Raw genomic sequence first — 27137 nt, 5'->3', positions numbered from 1 at the left:
ATCGGTGACTTTCCTCTACTTAATAAATTAAGTTTTTGATAGGTGCGGCATATATACCGGAGTTACCCTAATAAAATATTGATAACGCTCATGTAACAGACCTTAACAATTCAATTATCGATTGACTAATAATTGACTTGCTGCAGATTTTTTCTCTATTTTATTAATGAATTATGATATATAAACTAAAAGGATCACTAACTTGAATAAATAAATCATTAATGCGATGCGCTTTACTATACATGCAACCGAGCTCGCTGTTAATTGAAATTAAAACAGCGAGACGGAAATTTGCATTTCCTTCCGCATTGAAGTTTATCGACCAGATTGTGCTTCTTGCGTGATCCACGAAACGTAATCGGAGACTCTCACGTAAATGCCAGGAAGTCGTGATCTGCTACAGCCAATACCAGTTGAAACCACTCCGATGACCATCAAAGGTCCGGCTGGATAACTTCCAACCATCAGGGGCCCGCCGCTGTCAGCCTAGAACAAAATATAGGAGGCTTGCAATCGTCCCGTAAGCTACCGTGGTTATGGTAAACGATGCGGTGCAAATTCCACTTGCTCTAATACGGATTGCAGGGTTGTGGGAGTATCCATCACAATGGGTTTCGGTATCGTTCCATGCGGATCCGGGGATCGTAAATCTCATCGCTGGGAATTCTCAAGATGGAAACAGGCTTTTAACGGCACTATGTTTATTGTCACTGATATTTCGTATAGTATATTAATATCGTTTCAATAATGTAAAGAATTTATATGTTAAGCTTTTTCTTCATCTTGTAGAAAATTACAAGAAAGAATTGATGTTTAATTGCTTATGATTAAAAAATGTTGATTCCCGAGATTGAAGAAAAACAACATTTCTTTATAGAGAATATCTAGTTCGTGTTAAAATGCTTTTATTATTGAACAATGGATATAAAATATTCTGGAAATTGTACGACCAAAAAAGGATCAATTTTTCCGAAAATAAAGCTTTATAAAAAACAATATATCTTTAATAATAAAGCTTCAAAGAAATAAATCAAAATAAGTAAAAAATGCAAGCTAGTGTCGGTTTAGATTGGCTTGCATTTTTTACTTATTTCATATAAAAAAATTTTATTCTACATTTTTGCTTATTGTTTCATGTAGAATCACTCCCTTTCAGGTTGTGCCACCGACAATATTTCGTATAATATAATTTGAACCTGTTATTTATTAAGTTTTTAAAGCAAGGTTAAATTTTAAAAAATTATCGTATTACATATCGGAATTTCTCTCAAGTAATTATTAAAAAGATACCTGATATTATTAGAAAAATAATTGATCATCTTTTGACGCGTTAAATTGTATATAACGTTCTTCAACTGCGATTCGCGTTACATCCAATATATCCTGAAATCAATTTTTATAGTTGCCAGTCGTAGTTTTCGCGCAAACGAGGTAAACAGGAAATCTAGCACATCTCAATTCCCATCGGAGCCTTCAGCGAAATTGTACTTTCGAGACTCCGTTCTTTCTTGATATATCTCGAAGCAATACGTCCGTTTTCGATTGTTTTCTCGAGAATATCTTCGTCTGGAGGAAATATAAATTGCTGATAAGGACGCGGTAGAAATGCGAGAAGGAAACTTATCGAGGACAAGATCGGGGGGTGGCATTCTCATTTTTGTTCCGATGGACATCGACTTGGTAATGTCGTAATGGAATTCTCGTAGAAATTGCCTTTACTGAATTAACTCAATTGACGATGTGAATTTAGTACTCGCGTGTTAGGGATAATGTGTATCTCATCCCCGTTAAGAAGGATGTAGAACAAGAGAATAGAAAAGGTAATCATTAACAAGGAAAGGAAATCATTCACATAAATTATCATGACATACAATGTGTATATCTATTTCTTATAATGTAAAGAAGAAGAATAATATTTAAAGAAGAAGATAAGTTTAATATGCATTAGTGACATTTGAGTGATTGTCTCCAATTTGCATATTAATTTTTCTTATATATTAATTTTTTTCAGAAAAATTTACAAAATTTTTTTAATGAATTTCTCTAATTATAAAAAAAAATGATTCTTTTCTCGTACAAGAAAAATGTATTTAATGTAATAATTATTTAATGTTAATTGTTTCATTCCTTTATCTTTAACTTAAATATAAACTTTTGTATTTAAAATGTATTTTTTTGTCTTATACACACGTGTTAAGTAATCAAGACGATAACGTAGTTTATACAACAATCTTCGTTCTTTTAATATAAACGTTATCGCTCCTTCTCCAGTTCCTGTTACAATTTCGCATAAATACCAGCCTACGTTAGAGATCCGCAGAGCGAGGCCAATGCAATTATATACGATCCAATTACCGGGGACCAGTATCATCCAGCATGGTCGGCTATCATGCCTGAACAGCATTGTATACGCATTACCACGGTAGCGTGGGTATTTATTGAAATTCGCGTCGTGCCCGCCCGACGAACCATGAATTCCATGATCGGGCGATTGACAAGCGGCGCCGAGCGAGCAACGATGCGGCAGCGCAAAAATGCGAATGTCCACGCGAACGTTTCACGCGACCGAAAGATAAATTCACAGCGGACACCTTTTTCACTTACCCAGCAGGAGTCTTTTCCTCCTTTCTCCCAGCCGGCGCACATTTGCTTCGTTCCAACGCTGATTGACTTGCCCTGACTCGCGTACCATTCATCACACACAGCGTTCGTCACCACGCGAACCTCCACTTTTTGCAGCACGTCCGCTCTTTTGTCTATAATATAGCAGCAATTTGTACTGTTTACTGCGACTTTTGACAACAGATTATTGCTAACATTAGTCATTGTCCTAAGACGGAGTATGCAACCTAATGATGTTCCAGTCCTAACCATGTTCGAGAAAATATTTTAAAATCACATTATAACGCTAAAATTTTATATCTATAAAGTTTAAATTTTATAAAGATGCGTGTTTTAATTTAAATGGGTATCATGTTGCTGACACATCATGAAAAACTGTTACACGCAAAGCGTTATTTACGAAAGCAAGCATTATTTATCATGAAAAACCGTGATATATTTTAACGGATGAATTTAATTAATAATAATTACTGCACATCTAGTCTATGTTATAATCTAGTTGTTGTATAATTATAATACCTAAAACGCTTTACAATTTTAACATAAGAGTATAATTAATATCTATTTAATAAATTTAATTAATTATGTAAATTCAAAGATACAAAATATGATGTCAATTAGACAAATTTTAAATACAAGGTGTTAAGCAATTTTGTTTATTGAAATATCTATCAAAATATTTTTTTTGTCATAATTGAATATAATGTATAAAATTTGTATAATTGTATTATAATCAACATTTCGGATAAAAATGACTTTTCCGTAGAAATAATGCGTATCTCGATAACTTCCGTTTTATATGTAAGTAAAATGACCTTGTCCATTTTATTGATTTCAGAGAGAGATGGAGAGAGAGTTGGTATACTTCCACTCTACTGGGACTTCAACGCTTGTGCGAACTTTGGTGATTATGGAAACTTTGGTGCGTGTTTCGTCGCTCCGATCGTTATCGTGATAAGATTTATCGAAACTTCAGGCTTACTGATATATCTCAGGTATTTATGAAGACCCTGATATTCGTAACTTGGTCGACGATCGAGTAGGACCTTTACCCGCTGCGTCCGTAACAGAGATTTATTCACAACTCGCGAATTATGTAATAGTGTTTACGTACAAAAATATCGAGATAGTCTTCAACCTCAATTATTATTAGTAATTGTTAGAAATAAAAAACGTGTAATCGCCGTTGACAATTGCCATTGACGCGAAATCAGTGTATATGATACCTATGTTTAAAAGAAAAATTCTTTTTTAAATTATACGATATTACATAAAGAATTATATGATAGCGAGAATTGAAACTTCCGGATGCAATGTCACACGGCGGTAGTTTTATAAATGTAACGTTTGCCAAGAATCAAAGCACACGAATAATCAACGTAATGAGAGAGCTAAATCTCGGGGCGATATCGCCTTGTATGCAATCGATATCGAGAAAAGAGAGACAATTATTTACTCACATTTGCTTCTATCTTCTCCGAGCCATCCCCAGCCAGCTACTATGGCTTCAACGCCGCTAAAGGCGCTGTACCCTGGTTTCCCTGTAGCCACAGGTAAACATGCGGGTTTCACGCTTTCCGACCAACTGATCGGTCTAGCGAACTCCAGCAGAGCAATATCGTCCACATACTTGCCGCACCTGTGACCAGGATGCAACACCGCGTTTATGACGCTTTCATGTCTTGCGGCCGGCACTTCTGGAGTCCTTAAATTGTGTTCGCCCAGAGTGACGCGCAATTGTCCTATTGGTATTTTGTTGGTGCCACTGAAATTGAAGTCAGAACGAAACATTTAATTCGCGATGGACACACCGTGTTATTTAACAAACGCTATTGAGACGGAAATATGTTTTTTTTCTTTCTTTCCGTCTTTTTTTTTTCAAAAAGGGCATGTATTATATATAGAATATGTGAAGTTTAAATTACACGATTAATTTAACATACATACAGAGTATCTTATAAAAATTATAACAATATCAAAAGTTTTCTCTTAAATGATATGATTTTTATGGGACATCTTGTAATGTATATTTTTTATTGGCTCTGTGAATGATATATATCGCTGTCTTACTTAAAAAATGACACATCTCAAAAAATGTGATTTTCGAGTTAAAAATAAATTAGCAAACATTATCTTTATTATTAATTATTAAAAATTAACTAATTTAACTTCATAAAAAAATTGTCAGAACAAAATTATTAGAATTTAAAAATAATGATTTTAAAAAATTGTTTTATTTCTCTTACAACATAAAAAGAATAGTTTCTAAAGGATTGTGAAACGAAAATAATAAAAATAATATTATAATTATGCATAACATACGATCAAAATTGAAGCGTTGAATTTTGTTTAATTATTTTTTAAGGCAATAATCTAAAAAATAAAAAATTTCTTTACAAAAAGAATAATAACATGCATTCCATATAATTTATGTAAAATTATTAATTATTACAATTGTGATATTATTATCGAATAAAAGAATTATGCGTGTTTTATTTGTATGTTTTATGTCACATACAAAAATCCACTAAAAGTTTAAGATGAATAATGTACGTATCTTTCAAAATATTTTGGAAACTCCGAAATATTCGACTTACACGTTTTTCATAAAATCTTTATTTTCGCGTCGTAAAAATTGTGAATGAAAAACAAAACGATATTCTTTATTCTTCCTTTGGTTTCCTCATAAGAAGACCTTGTCTAATATCGAAATGGCACCTGAGAATAATCATCGCACAAATTTAAGACACCGAAAATAGAAATGTTCAAGGCGGAAAATTCCTTATCATTGATGTATCCTCCCATTTCTTTTCCCCCGCCCAACCCTCCCTTAACTGTGCTGACGAATTCCAGCTCTTTTGCAGTTTCTTTCCCTTGGACGTCAGTAATTATTTAACCGGGATTTTTGTCCCGCTCGAACGACGCGTCTGCAGAGCTCCCTTGAATGCCTGACCCGGCCGGAGTGGCTTCAGTTAATTAATCGGTCTATAGTACCTCTGAATAATTAACAATATTACGGCACCCCCTCCATCAGGACTATCCGCTCCATCCGTACCCCTTCCCTCGCGTCCCGCATCTCGTGACTGTGTTTCGCAAGCCCGTACCGTCCCACTTTCGTCAGTAACCCCTTGCACATTTTCCCTCATGCTCCTCTGGAGTTTATCGCGGAGCGTTTTCTAAGTTTCCAGGCCCTGTTTCACCGCCGCTCCTTACAAAGCCGCCTTAATGGACCTTTCCATCGTCGTCGAGTCCCCGCTATTGTTCCGCGGCTCACGGATTATACGGTTTACTTTCAATGCATCTCCGGCACTCGCTTCTCTCTTCTCAGCGTCGCGCCCTTCCAATTAAAATGCACGAGCGCTCAGACGGATTGCAGCGAGGACGTTGCTCGTTGCGACGAGATATATTGCAACGGCTACTACAGCCAATGCTGATTTGTTTGGACAAACAATTTTAATATAAACTAGCTTTATTATGGTAAACGTTCTGTTAGAATAAATCGGCAGCTTGATTTATGAAACATTTACTGATACATCGCAGAAATTACTATCAAAATTGAACATATACTGTATTACTTTCTTCTATCCAGTATGTATGTTCAGAAGTAGGGTAGAGCGAGGTTATTTGAGCATAGGGGCAAGTTGGTCAAATGCAAATATCTAAATAACCAAAATATATATAGATACATCTATGCTTGCGTAATGTAGCACAAAGACAGAGATTATTGTACCTTAATACAATAATCTGTGTCCGGCTATCAACAGCCAATACGCTTTTTCGTTTTTGTATATCAAAAGTAAAATTATTAGGTGAGTATTCTTTTTGGTCTACATGGTAATTAGAGCGATTGATAATAATCAAATGTGTTTTTTTAGATATAAATTATTATCGTACTTTTTAACTTTAATGTTTAGTTGCTATTTTATTTACGGTTTTTCAGTTATAAAAAAGTATTTCAGTCAACTGATATGGGGCTCGTTGGGCCAGTACCTCAACTAACTAACCTTATAAACTCAGCTGCTTAAATGAAATCTGTCTTTATATATCAATGCTTTTTATTCTATGTCAACGATTAAACATATATTTTACGTTTAATTATTATTATAAAGAATAAAGATTTTAGTTTTTCTAATTTTGTTAATTAAAGCATTTAAAAAGAAAGAATATTACAAATTATTATATTTAAGATGCAAATAATAAAAATTTGATTAATATATACACATAATCCTTTCATGTTTTTAATGATATATAACCTCATTAAACGATTATCTTCATGGCTCAACTTATCCTTCGAGGATGCTCAACATGCCTCATAGATGGGGCATGTTGGTCAACTTTGCATTCTTGTAATTAACGTAATTTTTTTCTTATTTACGAGATATATTAAGGATTTATAAGTATTTAATTATTGAGCCAGATGAACATGCAACCTCATTAAACCATTAATCTATCATAATTGTGTGAAGATTTGTAATAATTTAAAGAAAAAGTATCACAACTAGCCCCGCTTTACCCTATTGACAATGAAACACAAAACACTTTTTTCATACAAATTATAATCGATTCACGATAAATGAGATTAATATAAGTTATTGAATTATCAAATATTCATAATAGCTAAATGTAGGGGTATTATGAATATTTAATAATTAATTATATAGAATTATTTATTTGCTATTTATATAAATTTATTTATATAAATAATTATATTTACTCTTATCTGTATGGTGAAATCAAATTTCTCTGACCTAATTTTGTTAATTTCAGTAATATATGTATATATTATATTTGAATATACATATATCTGTATAAAATTACATTTACTATAATATTTGTAATCAGTATGATGAAATCAAATCTCTGACCTAATATAGTTCTTAGCAATATTAGGTACTTAAACATATATCCTTTCAAACATATATCAAATAATTCAGGTATTTTTAATTTATTAAAAGTTTTCAAAGGTCTTCGCACTAATCATATGGAAAACTGAGTCGGTGAAATGAGTTAGTTTTTACGTATAATGTAGTCTATAATACATAGTGAATGTCATGCCAAAATTATAAAATTTAGAGATTAATGTTTATATGAAAATGAAAATACATGTAAAAAGAGCTTTGAAGTCGCTGATTTCAAATATGAGAAAAAAAATATTGCAAAAATCAATTTCGTAATAAATTGTTATAAAAAATATTAAATATTGACTGTAGAAGGAAACTGATTATATACCAATCAAGTCTGTAGAAAAAATTACAAAAGAAACATGTATAATTTTTTCAAATTGTTTTTTTTTATAAAACGAAAAATGTATTTGGAAAAATTTACATAATGACCGAAAATAGGATTATTTCTCTTCTTGTGTTATTTTTTTGTTAAGGTTACTGGCTAACTATGGACTGGAACGAGTTTCAATAATCCGATTTTTATCTTATTTTTCTGCATAATCGGAAAATGAGAGAAGAAAAAGTTATACATGCTTTTGTAACCACAGAATAGATTGGCGTAATCCCTCTATAATCAATATTTAATAATTTGTTTCAAACAATTTGTTATAAAATTAATTTTCGTAATGTACTTTTTATGTCAAAAATTTTTCTATGCTCTGGTCTTATTTTCTATTATTATTTTTTGTTAACCTTACTGGTTTAGCCATGAACCTTAATGAGTTAAAGAAATAAAACTAAACTTTATTTTACCTTGATGTTGTTACCCTAAATCAAATTTTTTAAATTAAATAATATATCTCCCTTAAAATCATATATTCTGAATAAACCACATCTCAGTATTTTATCTATTTTTCTATTTAAATGCATCTATTTAAAATATTTAAATGCATTTTTTAAAATAGGACATCCTATATTTAACGGTAAAAAAATTTTATTATTAACAAATTTTGTTAATAATGAAAGGAAAATAACCAAGATAAGTCAGTTTTGAAGCGGACGTTCTATAGAATGCAATAGCATCAGCTTTTTCTAAAAAAAAAACATGAAGCCTCTTATGAAGCGATAAGTATGTGATCGTGAAAAAATGAATATATTACCAGATTATCATTTAATATTAAAATTTTATAGTTATATTACAATCTTTGCTCGTAATTTTATTTCTCTCATCCGTAAAAGTAAAAAAGATTAAACATAGATCGACTTTGGAATTTAAGAAATTCTTAGATAAAAGATATTTTATAAAAGTAAATTAAATATAAATTCTATACATTTTTGACTTTTTAATCTTATTAAAGATAAATTAATTACGCTATTTACATAAGATTCTAGAGATAAACTTGGTTTTTGATCACTTTTTAGGGTATATTATATAATATGACGAATAAAAAATGTCATAGACACGAAGTTCAATAATGAATAGTTTTTTAGCTATGATGTATCAAATTTGTTTTATGAACGTAAATTTATTTGATACACCATTAAAACTATCTATTATCGAGCCTTGTATCTATGTTGTCTTCTATTGACTACATTGTAAGCTGCATTATTTGTGAAAACTAACTCATTTCACCAGGACTCAATTTTCTACACGACTAGTGCGGGATCCTTTCTTGTGTTGTTTTTCTATTTATTTAAGAGACAAACGCGCGCGGAATGAAGAACAGAATCGATATTTCAAAAAAAATCTATTTAAATAAATTAAAACGAAGTTAATTAAGTTGTTCAGTCTATACCTTCGCAATTGCATCTTTCTCTCATTGTACGAATAATATTTGCTATTCGGGACTATGACTGATTTTTTCTACGACCAGCTTCGTTAAAAATTAATTGGACGCCGAATCGGTAAATCGATTGGAATTAATTTCGGTTCGGCTCGTTAAATCGTGCGGCTCTCCTGGCACTAGTATATCGGCACACGAACGCGTTCGTGAATTACGCAACGTTGCACGCAGAATGACGTTGGTAATAAGGTACTGCTGAACATTAATTTACCGTGGGATATCGTCGAACGAGAAATATCGATGCTGCGTCGCTAGATTGCCAGTTCTTGTATCGCTATACAAGGACATAATTTATATCTGCTTGCATGACGATTAATCAACCGTATTATTCACAACGCGCGTATTGTATTAATAGTAATTGGTCGCCGCGTCATCAGTTCGATAGAACAACGCGTTATAATATATATATTTGTTTAATTATTTACTAACGAGTTCCATTTTCTACACATACAGCTTGTGACGTATGAAAATATAAGTATAAGTACATATTCTAAATGAAAATCCTTTTCGGATAATAAATATTCGAATTTTTCCAATTTTATGTATCTTTAAATATGCAATTTTAGATAATAAATTTTTGACATTTTACGAAACATATGATTGTATACGACGAAAACATCATTTTTATTTAACAATGAGCTTGAATTACATATATAACAATATTTCTAAAAATCGATTATCCATTGTTGCATTTGTATTATTTAGAGTCTCTAAAAATGCCAAAAGAAAGCTGCAATGAATTTTATTCTAATTTTTTTTCTCGATACACGATAACAAGGGATCTAGTCTCCATAAATTTGACGCAGCGAGGCGTTAGATATCACTGGTGAGCGTCGGGTTAGTCTGTTTTTGCGCGTAAATGATACCAAGCGGTGAGAAAAACCAAAGGGGGAAGAGGATGAGGTAAAGTGAGACGATAGTGGACACAGCCACCTTCATTTTCACGCCCTCCTGCCTCGCATCTTGTTGCAACGTTTTCCATACGTTTTGCATGGCCGCTAGCAATTACCGAGTGGTCTGTAATCTACACGCAATCATGGTTTACAACGCCAAAGCTCGACGCTGAATTCTCTCTACGGCCGCTCGTCGCCCCCGAACGGCCCCTATTGCCCTTCCCATCCCGTCCTTCTGTAATCTGTCCAGTGACCGAAAGGGATACGCAATATCTGTACGTTTTGTTGCCCACCCAACTATGGGTTCGCTCGCGCGTTTAATTATATCTACACGAAAGCTATCCTGCATACACATTGCTGCTGTAGCCGTGCAAACTCGTCTGCTGCGCAATGATAGCGGTTCATTTATAATGCGCGTTCTATTAAAAAGAAAGACTTACTCAAATTCGCTCACTTTAACTTAATACTGTCGGAAGCAAAAGCTGTAGATGTAAATATTTTCAGTGTAAATTTAAATATTTTCAGTGAAATACACAATGATTTAATTTTTCGTGTAGTATGATACATAAAATTTAGAACTAGCTTTTTGTAGAGTCTATGTACATATTTTATTAGAGACAGTTTATATTTATTGATTGATTAATTAGCAATACACTGACGAATTTTACGCGGATGCAGTTTGTTATGAAATTTTTGCTCATTTTTATTTGAAACTTTTCGCTTGACACAGTAACGCGATAAAAATCATACGGTACACATAGCTCTCTATTTACTTTATTTATAAAACAGGTAGAGAAATTCTTGTGATGTCGGTTAAATTTTACAGTAACTTTTATATCATCATTTTTGTACGTGCGTATCAAGGTCTTTTTCCTTTGAGGAGCGTGATTTATTTTTCACGGTACAGCAGCAATAAAAAAATAGATCATTTGCAAATGAGATAAACTTGCACATATCTCATACGTAACATAAATTTGAATAATTACTGACAGTATTTTGTATATATTATATAACTCGAATTAAAAAATTTCAAAATATTTGAAAATACATTGTTAACATAAATCTGGTTGAAATATAATATTAAAATCGGGAATTAGTACAAATTTTAAATTAATTTCTTTATTAATTTAAAAAAATATGAAAATAATTTTTTTTTATAGCGTAAACTATTAATTTATAATACTTTATTGCAAGTTTTTAAATTTCAACATTAAATGTCTGAGCGATTAAGCTTCGAAAAGAATCAAATTGTTACAATTATTATTATTATTATCATCATCAAGGGCAACAAATGGAATACTTTATACATAGATAGACTTTTCAGATAATAATCAAGCCTCTGACGGATTTAACGAGATTTAATATGCGAACATCCTATTAAAAGTTGTCAAGAAATTGTAAGTTTCAGATCGACCGTTGAAATTAAAGCCTACTTCGTAAAGGACTTAGTCTTTATAGAGACTATGTACTCCCTTAATGAAGATGCATCTTTTGAAAACTTGTTACTGAAGTATAAACAAAATTAAGGACGTGCTATAGTATATAATTTTGGGTTTATATATATTTAATCCCCACTAATATATATCAGTGTTATTCACATAATTTTAACTTTCTTTGTCACACACATGCACATTTATCATAAAAACAAAAAATTGATATATTTCAAATAGGTATATAAAATTGAAATAACTACATATAAAAAATAAGATCTAAACTTTTTGCTCTATATAATATTTATTTCAACTCTAAAAAATTTCTAATCAAACTGATTTTAAAAAATTTAATAGAGGGACTTTAAACACTTTTTGAATGATTTAAGATAATCACTATCGATGATAAATGATAAACTGTCAACATTAGAGTTAAAGAATAAAAAATTTATGATTTCTGTTTTCAACACGAAATGCAATTTGTAATATACAAATTATTAAAACGATTACTCACGAACATAAACAGTGTCCAGCAGTTAATACAAATTTGTCATTTAAAATGGCGCCGCCGCAAAAGTGTCCACCTTTTCTTGTTATGCTGACCATCCATGGAAATTCACGTGGTGCCGCGTCCTGACCTCCGACAATTCTGGCTTCCCGTGCCATGTCACTCCTACCGCAAGGAACATCTGCCACTATCAAATACGAATTTCCTCGATTAATGTTCGATAACGATTAATTGCCTCAGCTATTGCATTGCAGAGTCTGGTGCAAACGCTTGACTCGTCCGATACCCTCAACCACTAACATCAATCGATAGCGACACGATCTTAGACGTTCGATTTCGCTTTTTCTTTTTATCGCAAATGAAGCGAAGACGAGTATCGACACATTGAGAAAGTGTCTAGAAAGTCGCCAAATCGGACGACACGCCGTGTTATCTGTTTAACGATACTTAGCGCCATCATCTGGTCGTTCCTCTTCTATCTTAATAAAAGAGAAAAACATTTCACTTTTACAGGATTAATTGGACATCCAATTAACGTGTCATTTCCTTGCAATTAGTGTCTTTTTTCCATTCTCGCTATATTTCCGTGCAAAAGAACTTATCATCACCAGCTTTCGATGAAATTGTATAATATCCATAAATTGCGCTGTGTTATAAATATATTAAGAGATTCTATTTTATAACTTTTCTCTCAAAAGCCCACTTTAAACGATCTATAATTCGCGACCAAATTCAAAATAGAATTCTATTTAGCATTTTGTATATCGTGTAATATAGAAGACATTTGAAGTAAAATTCATACGTATACAAAATATATATCAGAATACACGGTTATGTTTTGGATATGTGACATATAAAATTATAAATAGAATTTTATTTTGAATTTGGTCGCGAATTACAGACCGTCTAAAGTGGACTTTACGTTTTCTGTTATTTATTTTATCGCTAACGCGATATGTTTATTATTATGTTTATCGTTTATTCAACACTTTATTGATCAGGGTAAATTGTTCGTGAACTAGTTTGGGAAGTTAAGAGAACCGAGACTCATCTGAAACATTGCAATTATTATCAAATGCTGTTAGTATCGGTCATCGGTCCATGTTTCGATTATTCCGATCCATAGGGAATTACCATCTGCACTCTTGTTGACGAGAGCATATTGACAGGCTATCGATCGTCCTTAGTATTTGATGATTAATGTTCGTGACATGGCATAAATGAGTAGAACGACTTCCATGTATGTATTATAATTGGAAGACCGACGAGATGACAATGCAATTAATTTTTAAGCATAGATGTAACAGATTCTAATCGTAAAATTTACTGAAAGTTATACAAACTGTTTCAATAATGGAACTTCTTTAAAAAAAAAAGGTTTATGATGGATTGTAAGATTATAGATTAATATTTAGGATTTTCGTGTAAATATTATAAAACATTAAAGAAAAAATATTTACAAACAGTAAGATTGTCGTTTAAAAAATTTCGAAAAATTCAATTTTTTTTTTATTTACAAAAATGCAAAATTTCTTACTTAAATCCGTTTCATGCATGCATGAGTTGCTATCTTTATTAGTACATTTCATTGAAACATCATAAGGAGTGATTATCAATATATTATACAAATTGAAGAAACTCGAAAATGTCGATACAGTTTTTATTAAAAGAAAGACTATTATCAGTACATCAACACGATAAATGCAGTCACGTCAAAATAGTGAAAGCACGTTCGGCTGCAGTTGGCGATTATATAGTCCATTATACCACAAGCAATAATCATAAATTGTGCTATTAATTAATAATAATTAAATTGCAATAATTACGTCGAATTGTAATTAATTCTGCTATTATAGAAAGGACATAGAAAAGTCTTTTCAAAGGTTTATCATTAGATCTTTCGGTTCGTACAAATTGTTATTAATAAATTACAATTCAAATGTTTCTAATTGTTATATATTTTCGTGTTTGCAAATTTTTTAGAAAAAGAATAACTGATTTCTTTGTTTAAACGAATTGATTTGTACTTCTCTATGATTGATTTAATTATATATGCATGCTTGTGAGAGAGAGAAACAAACAACCGCCTCGATACATATCAATTAACGAGCAATGTGTTGGAAATTCTTGAAAGTAAAAAAAGTAAATTAAATACATTTTATATAAATTACTTTTCATTTTTTATTGAACAGAGGAATTGGAAAAAAATGCATTCTTAAAATTTGTTTCGACCCGACTGCGCGTCTGATAGTGTTGTGTTTAATTGAAATCCGAAATTGCCGCTTTGACGAAATGTTAACCGATTCGAGCGGATCCCCTCCTGTGGCACAGCGCTTGGCGTCGCACGGATTTAATGCCTCGAGCAGATAGGGACAGATACGGCGGATCTGTCACTACAATCGCTGCGACGTCCCTGCCCCGCGCGCGGAACCCTAGTTATCCTTCTCTCTGTACCTCTCACCGCCCCCCTTGAACCTCGATCCCCCTCTCGTTTCACGCCCCGACTGATTAATTGGACCTCTACGCCTACACCACCACATTTCCACCCATATCCGTCGCTCTTCTATAACGGGCGAGGAAAGCACGTCGAAGCGGCCGAGAGGGAGGCGTTGGTAGCACAGAATTCGAAGTCACCTCTATTGCGAAACGCGTAATAGATATGTCAAAAGCAGCCCGAGGGCGCGATCATGATAATACGACCAATGCCTCGGTTTGGTGACCAGGTTTGGTGCGGAGGCACCCCCGTTTATCCTTCCAGTCGAGTCGATTGTGTTCGGAAAGGTCGAAAAAAGCTTGCTCTCTCTCTCTCTCTCTATCTCTCTCTCTCTGTCTCTCTTGCATCGTGTTTTTGGAGAAGCTTGGCTATTGCCGTAAGTCGACAGAATCTTGGCAGCCGAAGTCACAGTGCGCGCGCTTATTGTATTGAATAAATCGTACAAACTTATGAATGCGCAAGAAAAGTTGTCATATCGCCAAGCGATAAGTATACTATATACATGTACTTAATACGTGACTCGTATTTGTGATTGATTGGAACGTTTAAAGGAGAGAAATTCAAATTACATGTGATAATTAAATCTCCTTAATGATCGTCGTTCGCATAATACATTTATATACTTATGTAAGATATGAAAGAGATTAAACTTTGTTTGATATTGATTCTCTGCCAACGATAAGATAAATCTGGAGACAGCTATGGACACATCTGTCGTAACAATTTCGGGCTTAATATCTCACCTGAAAAACCAATGAGATAAAAAGTTCTTTACAGATTACTCCCCGAGTAATTATATCAAGTGTTCTCTCCGAGCCAATTTAAAATGTTACAAATCCAAAATCTGCACGGCAATGCATTTAACGCGACGGCGTTTTAAAGGGAAGCGTTCCAATTTTATCAATACGTATTAAGAGTAATGTACTTATTATCTTACGGATAATTCGCTTGCCAGCCAATAAATTCCACAATTTCGATACCTCTTCAATAGACAAGGTATATAAATCGTTTTCCGTTAAACGTGTGTAATGTCCGAAACAGTGTACTATTTTCATAATTTATTATACCACATAATGAAGAAAAAAACGAATTAGGTTAGATATCTCTTGAGAAAAATATAATAAATTCTTTCAATATATATATTAAATATAACTCTATAATTTGTGTTTGTATTACTAAAATGCAATAATGGATATTTCATGTTGTCTTTTTCTTGTATTTTCAATAAACCGTGAGTTTGCCAGCATTACAAATTTATGGAGTCTTTTTGCGGCCTCGAACGGATTAAAAAACCTTCCTGATATCGTCCATCATGATTTTGACATTGAATGGTCGTTGACAAAATTTAGAATAACATAGCTGTTATTCAGCTATGCCGTAAGGTCGTGTACTTCTCAATTTTCGACCTTTTCAGTAAGACTTATTCGTTAATTTTTCTATCTTGCGCACGTATACTTTTTATTTGGGAAAAAGCAGCTTAATGCTAAAAATGCAACTAGTTTTTTTTCTTTTAAATAGCCTGGAACTACTTGCACCGTCATTCGACCAAGTTTATTTCCTCAATTTCGAGTAGTTTCATAAAATATGTCATTACTTTTTCTGTTAGCGGTAAACCACATTTTTTTCGATTTTCGACGCGGCCATATATTCGAGCGGTCGTAAACTGCGACGTAACAGCAATGTAATTTGCGCGCAAACGTAATTTGTTTATCGACCGAAATAACGGTAGTATCCGAGCCGAATATTTCATGCGCGGAATATTTTTCCATGTAATACCGATTACCTTTTATTTACAAATCGTTGGATTTAAAACGAGTCAACCGAATTTCTGAAAATTTTAGTAATATTAAAGTATATATTTATATGAAATATAAATAATGTACGCTACAAACTCCGGATATAGAATTTTGGAAAATAATTTAATTTGTTTAATGGATGCCCGATACTGATTATGATTTACTGAATGGCAATAATTACCAAAATTTTATTCAATTCTCGGCGACAATATGAAAGAGTAATTATTTTTAACGTTGTATTGCATCCGCGGTATGTTGTATAATCTCGCGGTTGATTATTCAGTTACGATGCGTAAAATTAATGCTCATAACAATTAATGTAATTGTTCGACGAAGGAACGATTGGCAGGTAGTTATCGGTCTGATGAATAAATCACTTTGCTTTGCTTCCCCATAATATAAATTCTAAATATTTGATAGAAATGGCCGTTTTATTGTCGGTAAAACAAATAATTACCTTTATAAATTCGTCCGGGCACCAGTGTTCCGTCTGATGTTTCGTGCCAAAGAGTGAATTGTAAATGAGATAATGACTCTCTATATAACCTGCATTATGCACCGGGACGTGTTGTTCAAATAATCTATCAACGCGCTGTCTCTGCCACGGGAGCTTTTTCGGACGTAAATCAACATAGGAGACAATTTTTTGCGGAGCGTTAATTCCATCACTTTTTTCATGTGCATGCATTTTATCTCGATCGTCCGGTCAGTTGGCTGTCGAAATTTGACACGCGGAATGAAATATTTATCCATTCCTGTATCTACTTGGTGGAAAAAGCAGAAATACGATTGATATTAAAAGAAAACTATTATGAATTGTATCAAAATCTGTTAAAAGTATGTCTTGGTAAAATGAAATTGAGATTCTGTAAAAGATTTAAAGAATCTCTAAATAATCTTTTTTTACACTTCTGATCTATATAATATGTGTTATCTCATAATCTGCTAATTTTACTACATTAAATGATTAAATATGGAAAATCAAATTAAGGGTGTGTTCGGAGAGACGCTATTATCCTTATTTTATGTCTAATAAACGATGGAGATGGAATGACATAAATAGCACTAATAGTGTTTCTCCGAATATATCCTAAGTCTAAAATTTATAAATCTATTATAATCTACGATTTAGTAAGGTGTACTTTATCTATAGCCAGACAGATTACCAATAGGATTACAGTTATGCAATCACCGAGTCTATTAGCCATATTACAATAATTTGATATGATTAGTTATATGCTCGATATATTAATGTTTAATCACTTGATTGTCGTCTATTATATAATATTAAATACTCAAACAGCGATAAATGCGCAACTTATTGCAGAATAATTTTGGATGATGCCCCAAAAATTAAAGATAAACGCTCATCTTAGTTAAATTATTTTTTCTTTATAATTGATATTATAATCCAAAACCTTGAAATGGTTTTTTTAATATATTAATTACGGAAAAATTAATCTAAACTTTGCTGAACATGTATAAGTATGCTTGAAATTAAAATGAAATAGTAAATATTCAACAAATATTATTCGAGAATTATGTTCAGATCATTCTGCTATATATTTTCTTCCGTTCTATTGTTTTCTCTTTTACTTCAGTGTCTCATTAAGTCACTTTCGAGCATTGGTTGGCAGTGGGAAGCGAATTTCGCTACGCTAATGGCGAATACTAAATTCGGTTTATTAACTTCCGGTGTTTCAACGTAATCCACAAGCTTCTATTCCGAATTCTCCATTGACTTCCGTTTACCGTCTAATACCTCCACTCCGGCTAAATGGACGCCAACCCACAGAAAAGCTCGAGTGCAGCCGTTGTCGGCCGATCTCGCCGTCAGAAACGAACCGCAGCATAAAATGCATCTAATAATATGCGACCGCTATTCAAACCATTGGAAAATACAGTTTAACGTTTCCTGTACCGACTTTGCACAATTCATCGATTTGCAACAAACTTCCTCTAAGTGTCTTCTATTACCTTACTTGATAGTTATTATCTATTTAATACTTTTTTATGATAATTAAACTGTCGTTTATATATAAATACATCCGTTGAATAGCGCGCACATGCTAGTTAAGTTGAAGAGTAACAAACCATGCTACCAAACTATGGTATCTCATCGCTTCATCCCAACACTCTTCTCGTAAATGACTTGATAATCTCATTAAAGGTTTTAGGAATGTAAAATGAAGTTACGTTCGGCTAAACGATTTTTCAATTTTGTGCTAACCTTATCATAGGCGATTTATGTTTTATTGGTTAAACGAAAAAATCGTTTGCTGGTTTGTTCTATATAAAAGTACCAAATATGTTTAAATTTCTGATGGCAGGTTGGTATTGATCAAATTACAAAGTTTTTTTATTGATTTTTCTCACTGGGAAACTGGTCCGCACAGAAATGTAAGTTTAGCAAATCTACAACTTTTGTGAATAATAGTATAATAAATAGTTGAAGAAAAATAGGAGCAAAAGATAATTTAATAAGTAGTCTACATACGCATGTGTTAAAAATTTTAATTAAAAACGCTACACAAATTAATAAAAAGATCTTAGAGGTTCTGTTTTTTATTTATATTCAGGATAACGTAAAAGTGTCCGTATAATCAATTAAATATACAGGGTGTCCCATTTTAATTTACCCAGGCAAATATCTACCCAGAAAAATATGGATGATATGGAAAAATGTTTCAGATGAAAGTGGAACGGTTTCAAGAGGGTATTTTGATCACGTCATTTTTTTTCTAGATGGAGGCGCTGAAAAGATATGAAAGTCACCTTCACTTTTTTAAATAGAATTTATGATATTTTTTACATAATATATAATTCTCTAATTATTCTGTATATAAAAGTATTAAGTTAGAGATATAAAAAAACCAATAATTTACGAGATATTTAATATTTTATATCAATATGTATCAGAATGAAGCAAAAAATATCTCAAACTATTTTTGATATCTCTCTACCTCAATATTTTTATATGCAGAATAATTAGAGGAACCATATGTAAAAGAAACTATATATTTTCATTTAAAAAAGTGAAAGTGATATCTTTTTGGCGCCTCCTATAAAAAAAGCAACGTGATAAAAAATACCTCTCTTTTGAAACCGTTCCACTTTCATTTGAAACATTCTTCGATATCTTCTATATTTTTCGAGATATTTGCCTGGGTAAATTGAAATAGGATACCTTGTATAGAGATAATTAGATATATATTATATATAATTAAAATAAATTGTTTTATTATAATTATATACACACACAGTAATAAAAATATCGTTTATAACAATCACAATTAAAGTAATAGAAGATTTAAATCACTAATAAAATGTCAGATGATACTATTATTTAATTATAATATTAAGTTACATTAAGGATTAATAATTATAGAAGATACTTAGAAGATACTCAGAAAAATTACAAATTATCATCAATATGATAAAATTGTTAGGAAATTGCAAAAAATCATTTTGTCTAAGGAAAGATTTCTGACACTTGTGTGATGCATAAAAATGTTGATTTATTTAAACTAACAGAATTATTCAAACTTAGTCTTCTTCAAGTAATAATCAAGTAAGGTATACGTTATATAATACGTCACGCAATAAATTTTCGAAAAATTAATTGCAACGGGAATAGTTGGCGAGCTTCTTAGAGTGAACTGACTAATACAGAGTTTGCTATAGATGTTGTGTAGTTTGATAAAGTAAGTTTGCTACCTAAACTTTGAGAACCACAGAAGAGGCTTTAGGTTGCACTTCACGAATAGCTGCGAATGTAAGTGCGCGAGATAGCCTTCTGCGCATGATAGTACATATGCTTTATGAACATTTTGTTATTACTATTACAACGCGTAATAAGACACAGAGCGGTATCATATTTCGAGTTGCACGCTGCAGCGTGAATTAACATTCGCGTAATTAAAGAATAAGAAATGTGATATACAGAATTGAAAATTCCGTTTTTATAATAGTACATTTATTATTAGAAAAAAAATTGTAATATTTGTAATTGTAAATGAAAAAAAGACATTTTTTTTTTAATAGTAATGCAGTTTTATACATTAAGAGTTATTTAATTAACGTAAGAACTTCTATAGTGTTTAAAACGAATTAAAAAAAATAATTTTTTATTTAATTACAAGAATAAGAGTATATTTTCTCATCCTTTTTAAACGTGCAATTATCCTGCAAAAGAATACTTTTTTGCCATACTGAAAATGCCTTTAGCAGTATTTAGAATTAAAGAAAATAATAAGCAATTTTCCTTTGTGAATGTTAAAAATGTTTAAGTTATTTTCATAACATCAATCTTCAATGCTCGTGTGTTTAATTTAAAAAGTAAAATTCGTATTTCTTTAGACGATATTACTTGCAGGAACATTGTAATCTCTGGCAATACAAAAAAAATTAATAGGATTTACTTACAATTAGTATACTCGGCCTGAATCCTCGTGAGCAAAATTCCAAAGAACAAAACGGGTGCCAATGCGCCGAATCCTGGATGCGTTAGGCCGAACATCTCGCTTCGGATTTGCTAAGGCTTTGTCAAAGGGCGATCGAAAAGTGTCGCACTCTCGTCGACGCCAACGCTTCTTTATAGGTCGTGCAACCACGATCGCATCTTTCTCGTCTCGATTTCCTTCTTTGTCGCCGCCCATCGCCCTTGCCATCGCTTTCCGCGATGCGTGGCGTGTCGCGAGGCCGTGAACTTCGCACAAGATATTACCCGTGTATTTGTTCACAACGGAAATTTACCGATAAGACCCGATGTGACCCTGGCGTAATTTTCAAGGCAAGCGTTAACGAAAATCCACGCGAAGAGCTGTACATTGATCAAAGGCTATAAAGGATTATACAGATTCACTTCGTGAAGAGTTGTTGACGAACACTCGCGAGCATTAATTTATGTATACATAAAATACAATTTATATATACATAAAGAGCGATTCAATAAAATAATATCCAGCGAGAAATGAGTCATCGGATTGATGTCGAATCGATATTGATAAGATGATTTTAACACCAATTTGATGTCGATTCGACGTTTAATTAACGATCATTTCTTGTTGGGTAATTAACAATTTATTTATAAAAAATAAAATAAACTGTATGTTTCTTAAAATTATATATACCAAAAAGATATGTGTGTGTGTGTGTATTAATTATAGAAAATATCTCATCTGAAAAATAAGCGAAAATTAAAAATTGCATTGTTTGGATGCTCAACAATTCATACAGTCGAGAAATTTAGCTTTTAAAATCAGGAATACATGCTCGTTTGTTTATGTTAGAACAGAATATATTCATTGTATAAAATTGTTAATTAATGTTTATTTTCTACAAATAAGACTTTTTTTATAACAAATTTCTCATTGTATGTATATATTAAAAGTGAATTGCTTTATTTTTCATCAATTTTTACGTTTATCGTCAAGGTCAAGATGTTCTATCTTGATTCTATAAATTTTATTTTAATTGTGCTCATCATGTGCGTTCCTAGCCAGAAATGATAATGAAATTGATTCAATGTCGATTAAATTGATATCGAATCGATGTTGATTCCATTATCATTTCTGGCTGGATTGAATGAATAGGTCATTTTGATACCTATTAGAATGCCTATTAGATTGATAGAGCCACACAATTACAATGTCCATTTATATCTAATCGATGTTAAAAAAAAAGTCTAAAATTTTAATGAAAAGTTTATGTACAATAAAAACAAGAAGTTTAAAATTGTTATTTTATAATTTTAGATAATTCGGAATATATTCATTCTCAAATAATATTTTTGTACTTGTTGAACGTTGATATGTAATGTATAACAAAATTAAGAATAATTTTGTATAACACATTCAAAGTATACATATATATAATGCGAGAAGAATATATTTATATATCAAATCTAGCATTTTGAAAATATACATCAATTATACTATATTTAATGTTCTTTCTGTATTTATAATTTCGTGTAATGCGTTTAATGATGCTTTTAGCACGCACGCATTACATCGCAATGTACAGCAATGTCAGAGATCGTGATTGCAATCATGTACTTGTATATATTGCCATTACGTGAATTGCACGTACATCGCGGTTCCAGATCTTCGGATGGCTCGGCACCGGTTACTGCGGCGAATAAACACGGTCATCGTATGTAATCATAGCTCGCACGTGCATACGTTCTGTACGACGTCGCCTGTCATCGGCAAACGGCAATCGGATTATCTATCTACGAGTAATCGCTGTGACAGGTGGACAGGATAATCAGGAGACGGGAGCTGTCGTTTACGAGAATTTCGTAACAGGTCGCGCAGTAACTTTGGTATATACAGGGTGTTTCCAAATTAAATCGCAAAACTTCGGGAGCGTGTAGAGGAGTAAAAAACTAAGAAAAAAAGTCCTATAGACATATGCTCGTTTTTGCTCCGTTTCAGAGAAATCGAAAAAAAATGTTTTTTTTACCTGCAAGATTAAATGGGGACCGTTTTCTAAATTTCTTGGAGAATGAATTTTCTGACTATTTAGAAAACATCCCATTACAACAACGTACTGAAATGTGGTTTCAATTAGATGGATGCCCTGCTCATTACAGCAGAGTCGCTAGAACCTGGTTAGATAGAAAATTCCCACAACGATGGATTGGACGTGGAGGAGCAGTACATTGGGCAACTCGTTCGCCCGACTTAACGCCATTAGATTTCTATGCATGGGGTACTCTGAAGCAAGAAGTTTATTCTTCGCCTATTCAATCAGAGCAACATTTGAGAAATCGTATCGTAGCTGCAGCGAACAGAATATCGCAAGAACAGTGCCTGGCTGCTACAAGAGCCGTGTTTGACAGATGCAATGCTTGTATTGCTGCAAGAGGTGCACATTTCGAACAAAATCTTCATTAAAAAGTTTATAAATAAAATAATTAAAATAATAAATTAAATATATTTTTTTCTTTTTTCGTGATTTCCTGCGAAACAAAGCAAAAAGGAGCATATGTCTATAGGACTTTTTTTCTTAGTTTTTTACTCCTCTACACGCTCCCGAAGTTTTGCCATTTAATTTGGAAACACCCTGTAGAATAGCGTAATTATATTCAGTGGGGTCTAAGAGAATTCCGATTTCCATCTTCGTGGTAATGTGCAACCGCGATTTTGGAATTTCATAGTGCAGATGTCATGTCAAAAGAAACGTACCGCGCGCATGCAGAAATCAATATTAATAAATAAAAAACGGTTATTCAAATTAAAAATTTTTTTTTTTGCAAGTATGGTTGTAAAAACCCTTATTGAGATCCAATAATCTCGGTCCCCTGCAACTCGCTGGCTCGCGTAAAGGAGGCATGGTAGTCACTAGTCAGTGGTGTCGCTGCGCTTGGCTTAGCGCCGAGACGTGTCTCCTGATTGCTTTTCGTTTATTTCTAGTATTCATGAACTAATTATTATATTGTGATTGGAAACGCTTTAATACAAATTATGCAATTCTATCTTTATTATTCATTAAACGTAAAATAAGGATACGATAGGCAAAAATAGCGCTAATAGCGTCTCCCTGAATGCACTCTATATATATAATAATATATAGATTGTGTAATTACAATAATTCTTTCGAGCGGAATACATTCTACGAGTAATTTGATGATACCTGATGATAAATTTGAGTTAAGAATGGAGCAAATAATCGCATGTAATTACTATCGCGGGATTTATTTCTTCTATTTCGAAGATCGTAATTTCCTAAAGAACAAAATGTCGTCATTATAATAATTTGACGATTTAAAGTCATTTTTCGTTATTTGATATCTGCAAACTAAATAATGACTTAAAATAAACGTAATAATTATGGCGATGTTATCGTCGTAAATATGTCGTCATTTAATCGTCATTGTTAAGTCATATTTCATGAATAAATAATGGTTAATATTATTAATTACTGTCTTTCTTAATTAGGCAATATTGTTAATAAATAATATATGTCCTTATTTATATGCAATTACTGCCTAATTAAGAAAAATGGTAATTAATAATTTTATTCCATTATTATTCTCTTATTATAGTTATTTATTCCATAAAAAATAAATTGTATCTTAACATTACGCACTATGTAAAATTATGTATATTTTTAATCATAGTCATGCCTTAATTTTGTCGTTATATAAATATCATGTCATTGGTCTGTGACTTTGGCTTTCTGTTATTTATTGTAAGTATTGAAAATCTATAGTATGATATAATGTGAACTATAGATTTTCAATATTCGCAGTTAATAATGGAACACACCTTTAATAGGACTTCATTTTTTATGTCTTTTATGACGTGATTTTGGTGTTATTATTGATTCATAATAAACTTTATATTGAAGGAATTAGTCACTTTGTTGCTTGAGTTATGAACATGCTCTTGTTAACATGCCACTTATACGAATCTAGAAGTCGAAAATTGTGATTGACAGAATGTTGTATTGTTCAAAAAAACTGAAAAAAAAAACAGCTGATGCGTACAAAAGGAACATTTCATCATTTTAAAATTTATCTTATGTTTATCTTGGCGCTATTAAAACTTCTTATTTCGATGCCGTTTACCTAGTTACTGATGTCCAAGGACGAAAATCCGTGATTTTGCGTAAGCTGTTATGATTCTATAAGGAGGAACCATTTCTGATCTATTTATCTCTTGTCATATTGTACCGATGAATGTTAATGAAAAAAAAAAAAAAAAAAGATTAATCGCAGACTCCAATTAAAAAAATGTAAAACACGTTCTTCTTGAAGTTAGCAATATCGTTATGTACCTTTTGTTTTAGCACTTGTTGCGATACTTATTTCTTTGCTTCCCCGATGTATTGTTAAATTTCTAATGTTAATAATTTTTAATCTAATTTGAATTATTTTAATTATTTCTATAGATTTCCACTGCTCCTACTCAATATTATTAATTTAACTAAAACAATGGAGTTAAACAATTTAAATGAAGAAATGTATTTAATTTAATTCAAATTTACTTTACTATTTACTAAGTATACTAATAGTAAAGTAAATAATAACTAACAGTAACTAAGTTTACTAGTAGTAAAGTAAATAGTAATTAATAGTAACTAAGTTTACTAATAGTAAAATAAATAAGTGTATGAACGTTGTTTAATTTGAAATTAAGTAATTAACCACAGAAATGAATTGATTTACGTTTTGATACAAAAGTTAAAAATCATAAACTCAAGGTTGTTAATTCAAAGGGGGTCATTATTGCTTTTTTGATATCTAACAGTGATCATAGATGTATTTAATATTTTAGAAATCATTTTCTTTTTCATTAATTTTACATCGATAAATAAAATACAAATTTCTGGTAATATAACATTAAAAATTAACGAGGTAAATAATTGATTCTAGAGGGCTATCAAATTTCTTACATATGTGGAACTACGCTAAATTGCTTTTCGAACTTCGCGTGAAGGCACGTGCTTCATGTCCACGTGGAAGTCGGGCATGCACACACCGCAAGTCATGCAGGTGCATGTGCGATCGCAAGTACGCGCTGCGGGGATATGAAAAGCGAGAGTAACTCCGCTATTACTCCATCCATGTTCCGTTAAACTTGACCTACTATTTTCCCGCGATACGATATAGCTCTCGCATCTATAATACCGCGCACTTTCGTGTTACCTTCTTCATTTTTCCCCTCTTTTGTCGGGGTCCACTTACGTGGTAGAATGTCGTTTGAGTTTAACTACAATTAGCAGGCTACGCGAAGTATTCCTGTCGCTAGGTAACCGGGTCAAGTTCGTCTCGTGACTTATAGACGAGATAGCACGCGGCAGACACGGAAATCTAATTTTATATGTCACTGTCGTAATCATACCGAAAATATTTCCGTTCGATATTTCCATTGAAGAAGGGCTTAACGAAATGTTTGCTTCGAAATTGATGAGAAATTTCTAGTTAAAAATAATATATTTGTCGTTATAATATCAAGTTATCAAATACGCGTGAGTCATATGTAAATTATATATCGCAATATATACGTTCGGTTTATATAGATATAAATGCTGTGCGAATAATATTTTCATCCAAGAAAGATATAATAGACTTTAATTAAAAATTAGCTAAAGTAGCATTTAAAATTGAATAAAATATCAAAATTATTTTAATGAGATTGTTTAAAATGGTTAAAAGTTAGTCGCGAAAAAATCGCAGCTCAATTTCTTCTCAGTTTGCTTGTTTAAAATTACTTCCTCTATGAATTGCGGGCATGCAGCCAGTTCCAAGGTCATGATTAGAAGATTTTTGACAGCATGGCATTGCCCGCTCACGAACACTACCTGTGTAAAGTTGTGAACATTAGATATTACGAGATACTAGGAGTCACTGACTGAGGCCAAGCAGATAAAGTTTCGTTCGATACACTTGAAATAGACAGACCTTGACGCGGCCCACAGTTCCGAAAACAATTATCGTATATTTATTCTCGCCGTTCCATTCGAATATATGTGTGAGCACTTTTGCTATAATTTTACATGTGTAACCGCATGCTCGCAAATTGCAAGTGTGCAGAATGCACGTCTTTACTTTTTTTACTATTTTAATACATTACTTTTTACATACATTAATATTATTTTTATATTATGGAGTCATATTATATGAGAATTTCAATCAAGTTACTCATTATCGTTGTCAA

The 27137-nt window shown here is 32.1% G+C and overlaps 1 protein-coding gene across 1 annotated transcript; it reads right to left on the bottom strand.

The window, feature by feature from the left end:
- Positions 1–315: 315 nt before the first annotated feature.
- Positions 316–20910, bottom strand: LOC108722872 (serine proteinase stubble). Its single transcript, XM_018448217.1, has 5 exons — positions 20896–20910; positions 12187–12367; positions 4083–4387; positions 2605–2756; positions 316–486 (listed from the first exon to the last, which is right to left on the bottom strand). The coding sequence occupies exons 2-5, from the start codon at positions 12336–12338 to the stop codon at positions 316–318; spliced, it is 780 nt and encodes a 259-aa protein (XP_018303719.1). The 5' UTR covers positions 12339–12367; positions 20896–20910.
- Between the last annotated feature and the right edge of the window lie 6227 nt (positions 20911–27137).

This window comes from Mycetomoellerius zeteki, unplaced genomic scaffold (genome assembly GCF_001594055.1).
Source record: "Mycetomoellerius zeteki isolate Tzet28-1 unplaced genomic scaffold, Tzet1.0 scaffold221, whole genome shotgun sequence".
NCBI classification, from domain to species: Eukaryota; Metazoa; Arthropoda; class Insecta; order Hymenoptera; family Formicidae; genus Mycetomoellerius; species Mycetomoellerius zeteki.
The sequence above is the reverse complement of the archived record's forward strand: the minus strand, read 5'-3'. Positions and strand labels throughout refer to the sequence as shown.

What these genes read in the sequence shown, in the direction of transcription:
- LOC108722872 (XM_018448217.1), bottom strand. Translation starts at nt 12,338, where the DNA reads ATGGCACGGGAAGCCAGAATTGTCGGAGGTCAGGACGCGGCACCACGT. An exon ending in GCTGGACACTGTTTATGTTC is followed by an intron (nt 4,388 to 12,186) that starts GTGAGTAATCGT and finishes CTTCAATTTCAG; the next exon opens with TGGCACCAACAAAATACCAA. An exon ending in GAGGAAAAGACTCCTGCTGG is followed by an intron (nt 487 to 2,604) that starts GTAAGTGAAAAA and finishes ATTTTGTTCTAG; the next exon opens with GCTGACAGCGGCGGGCCCCT.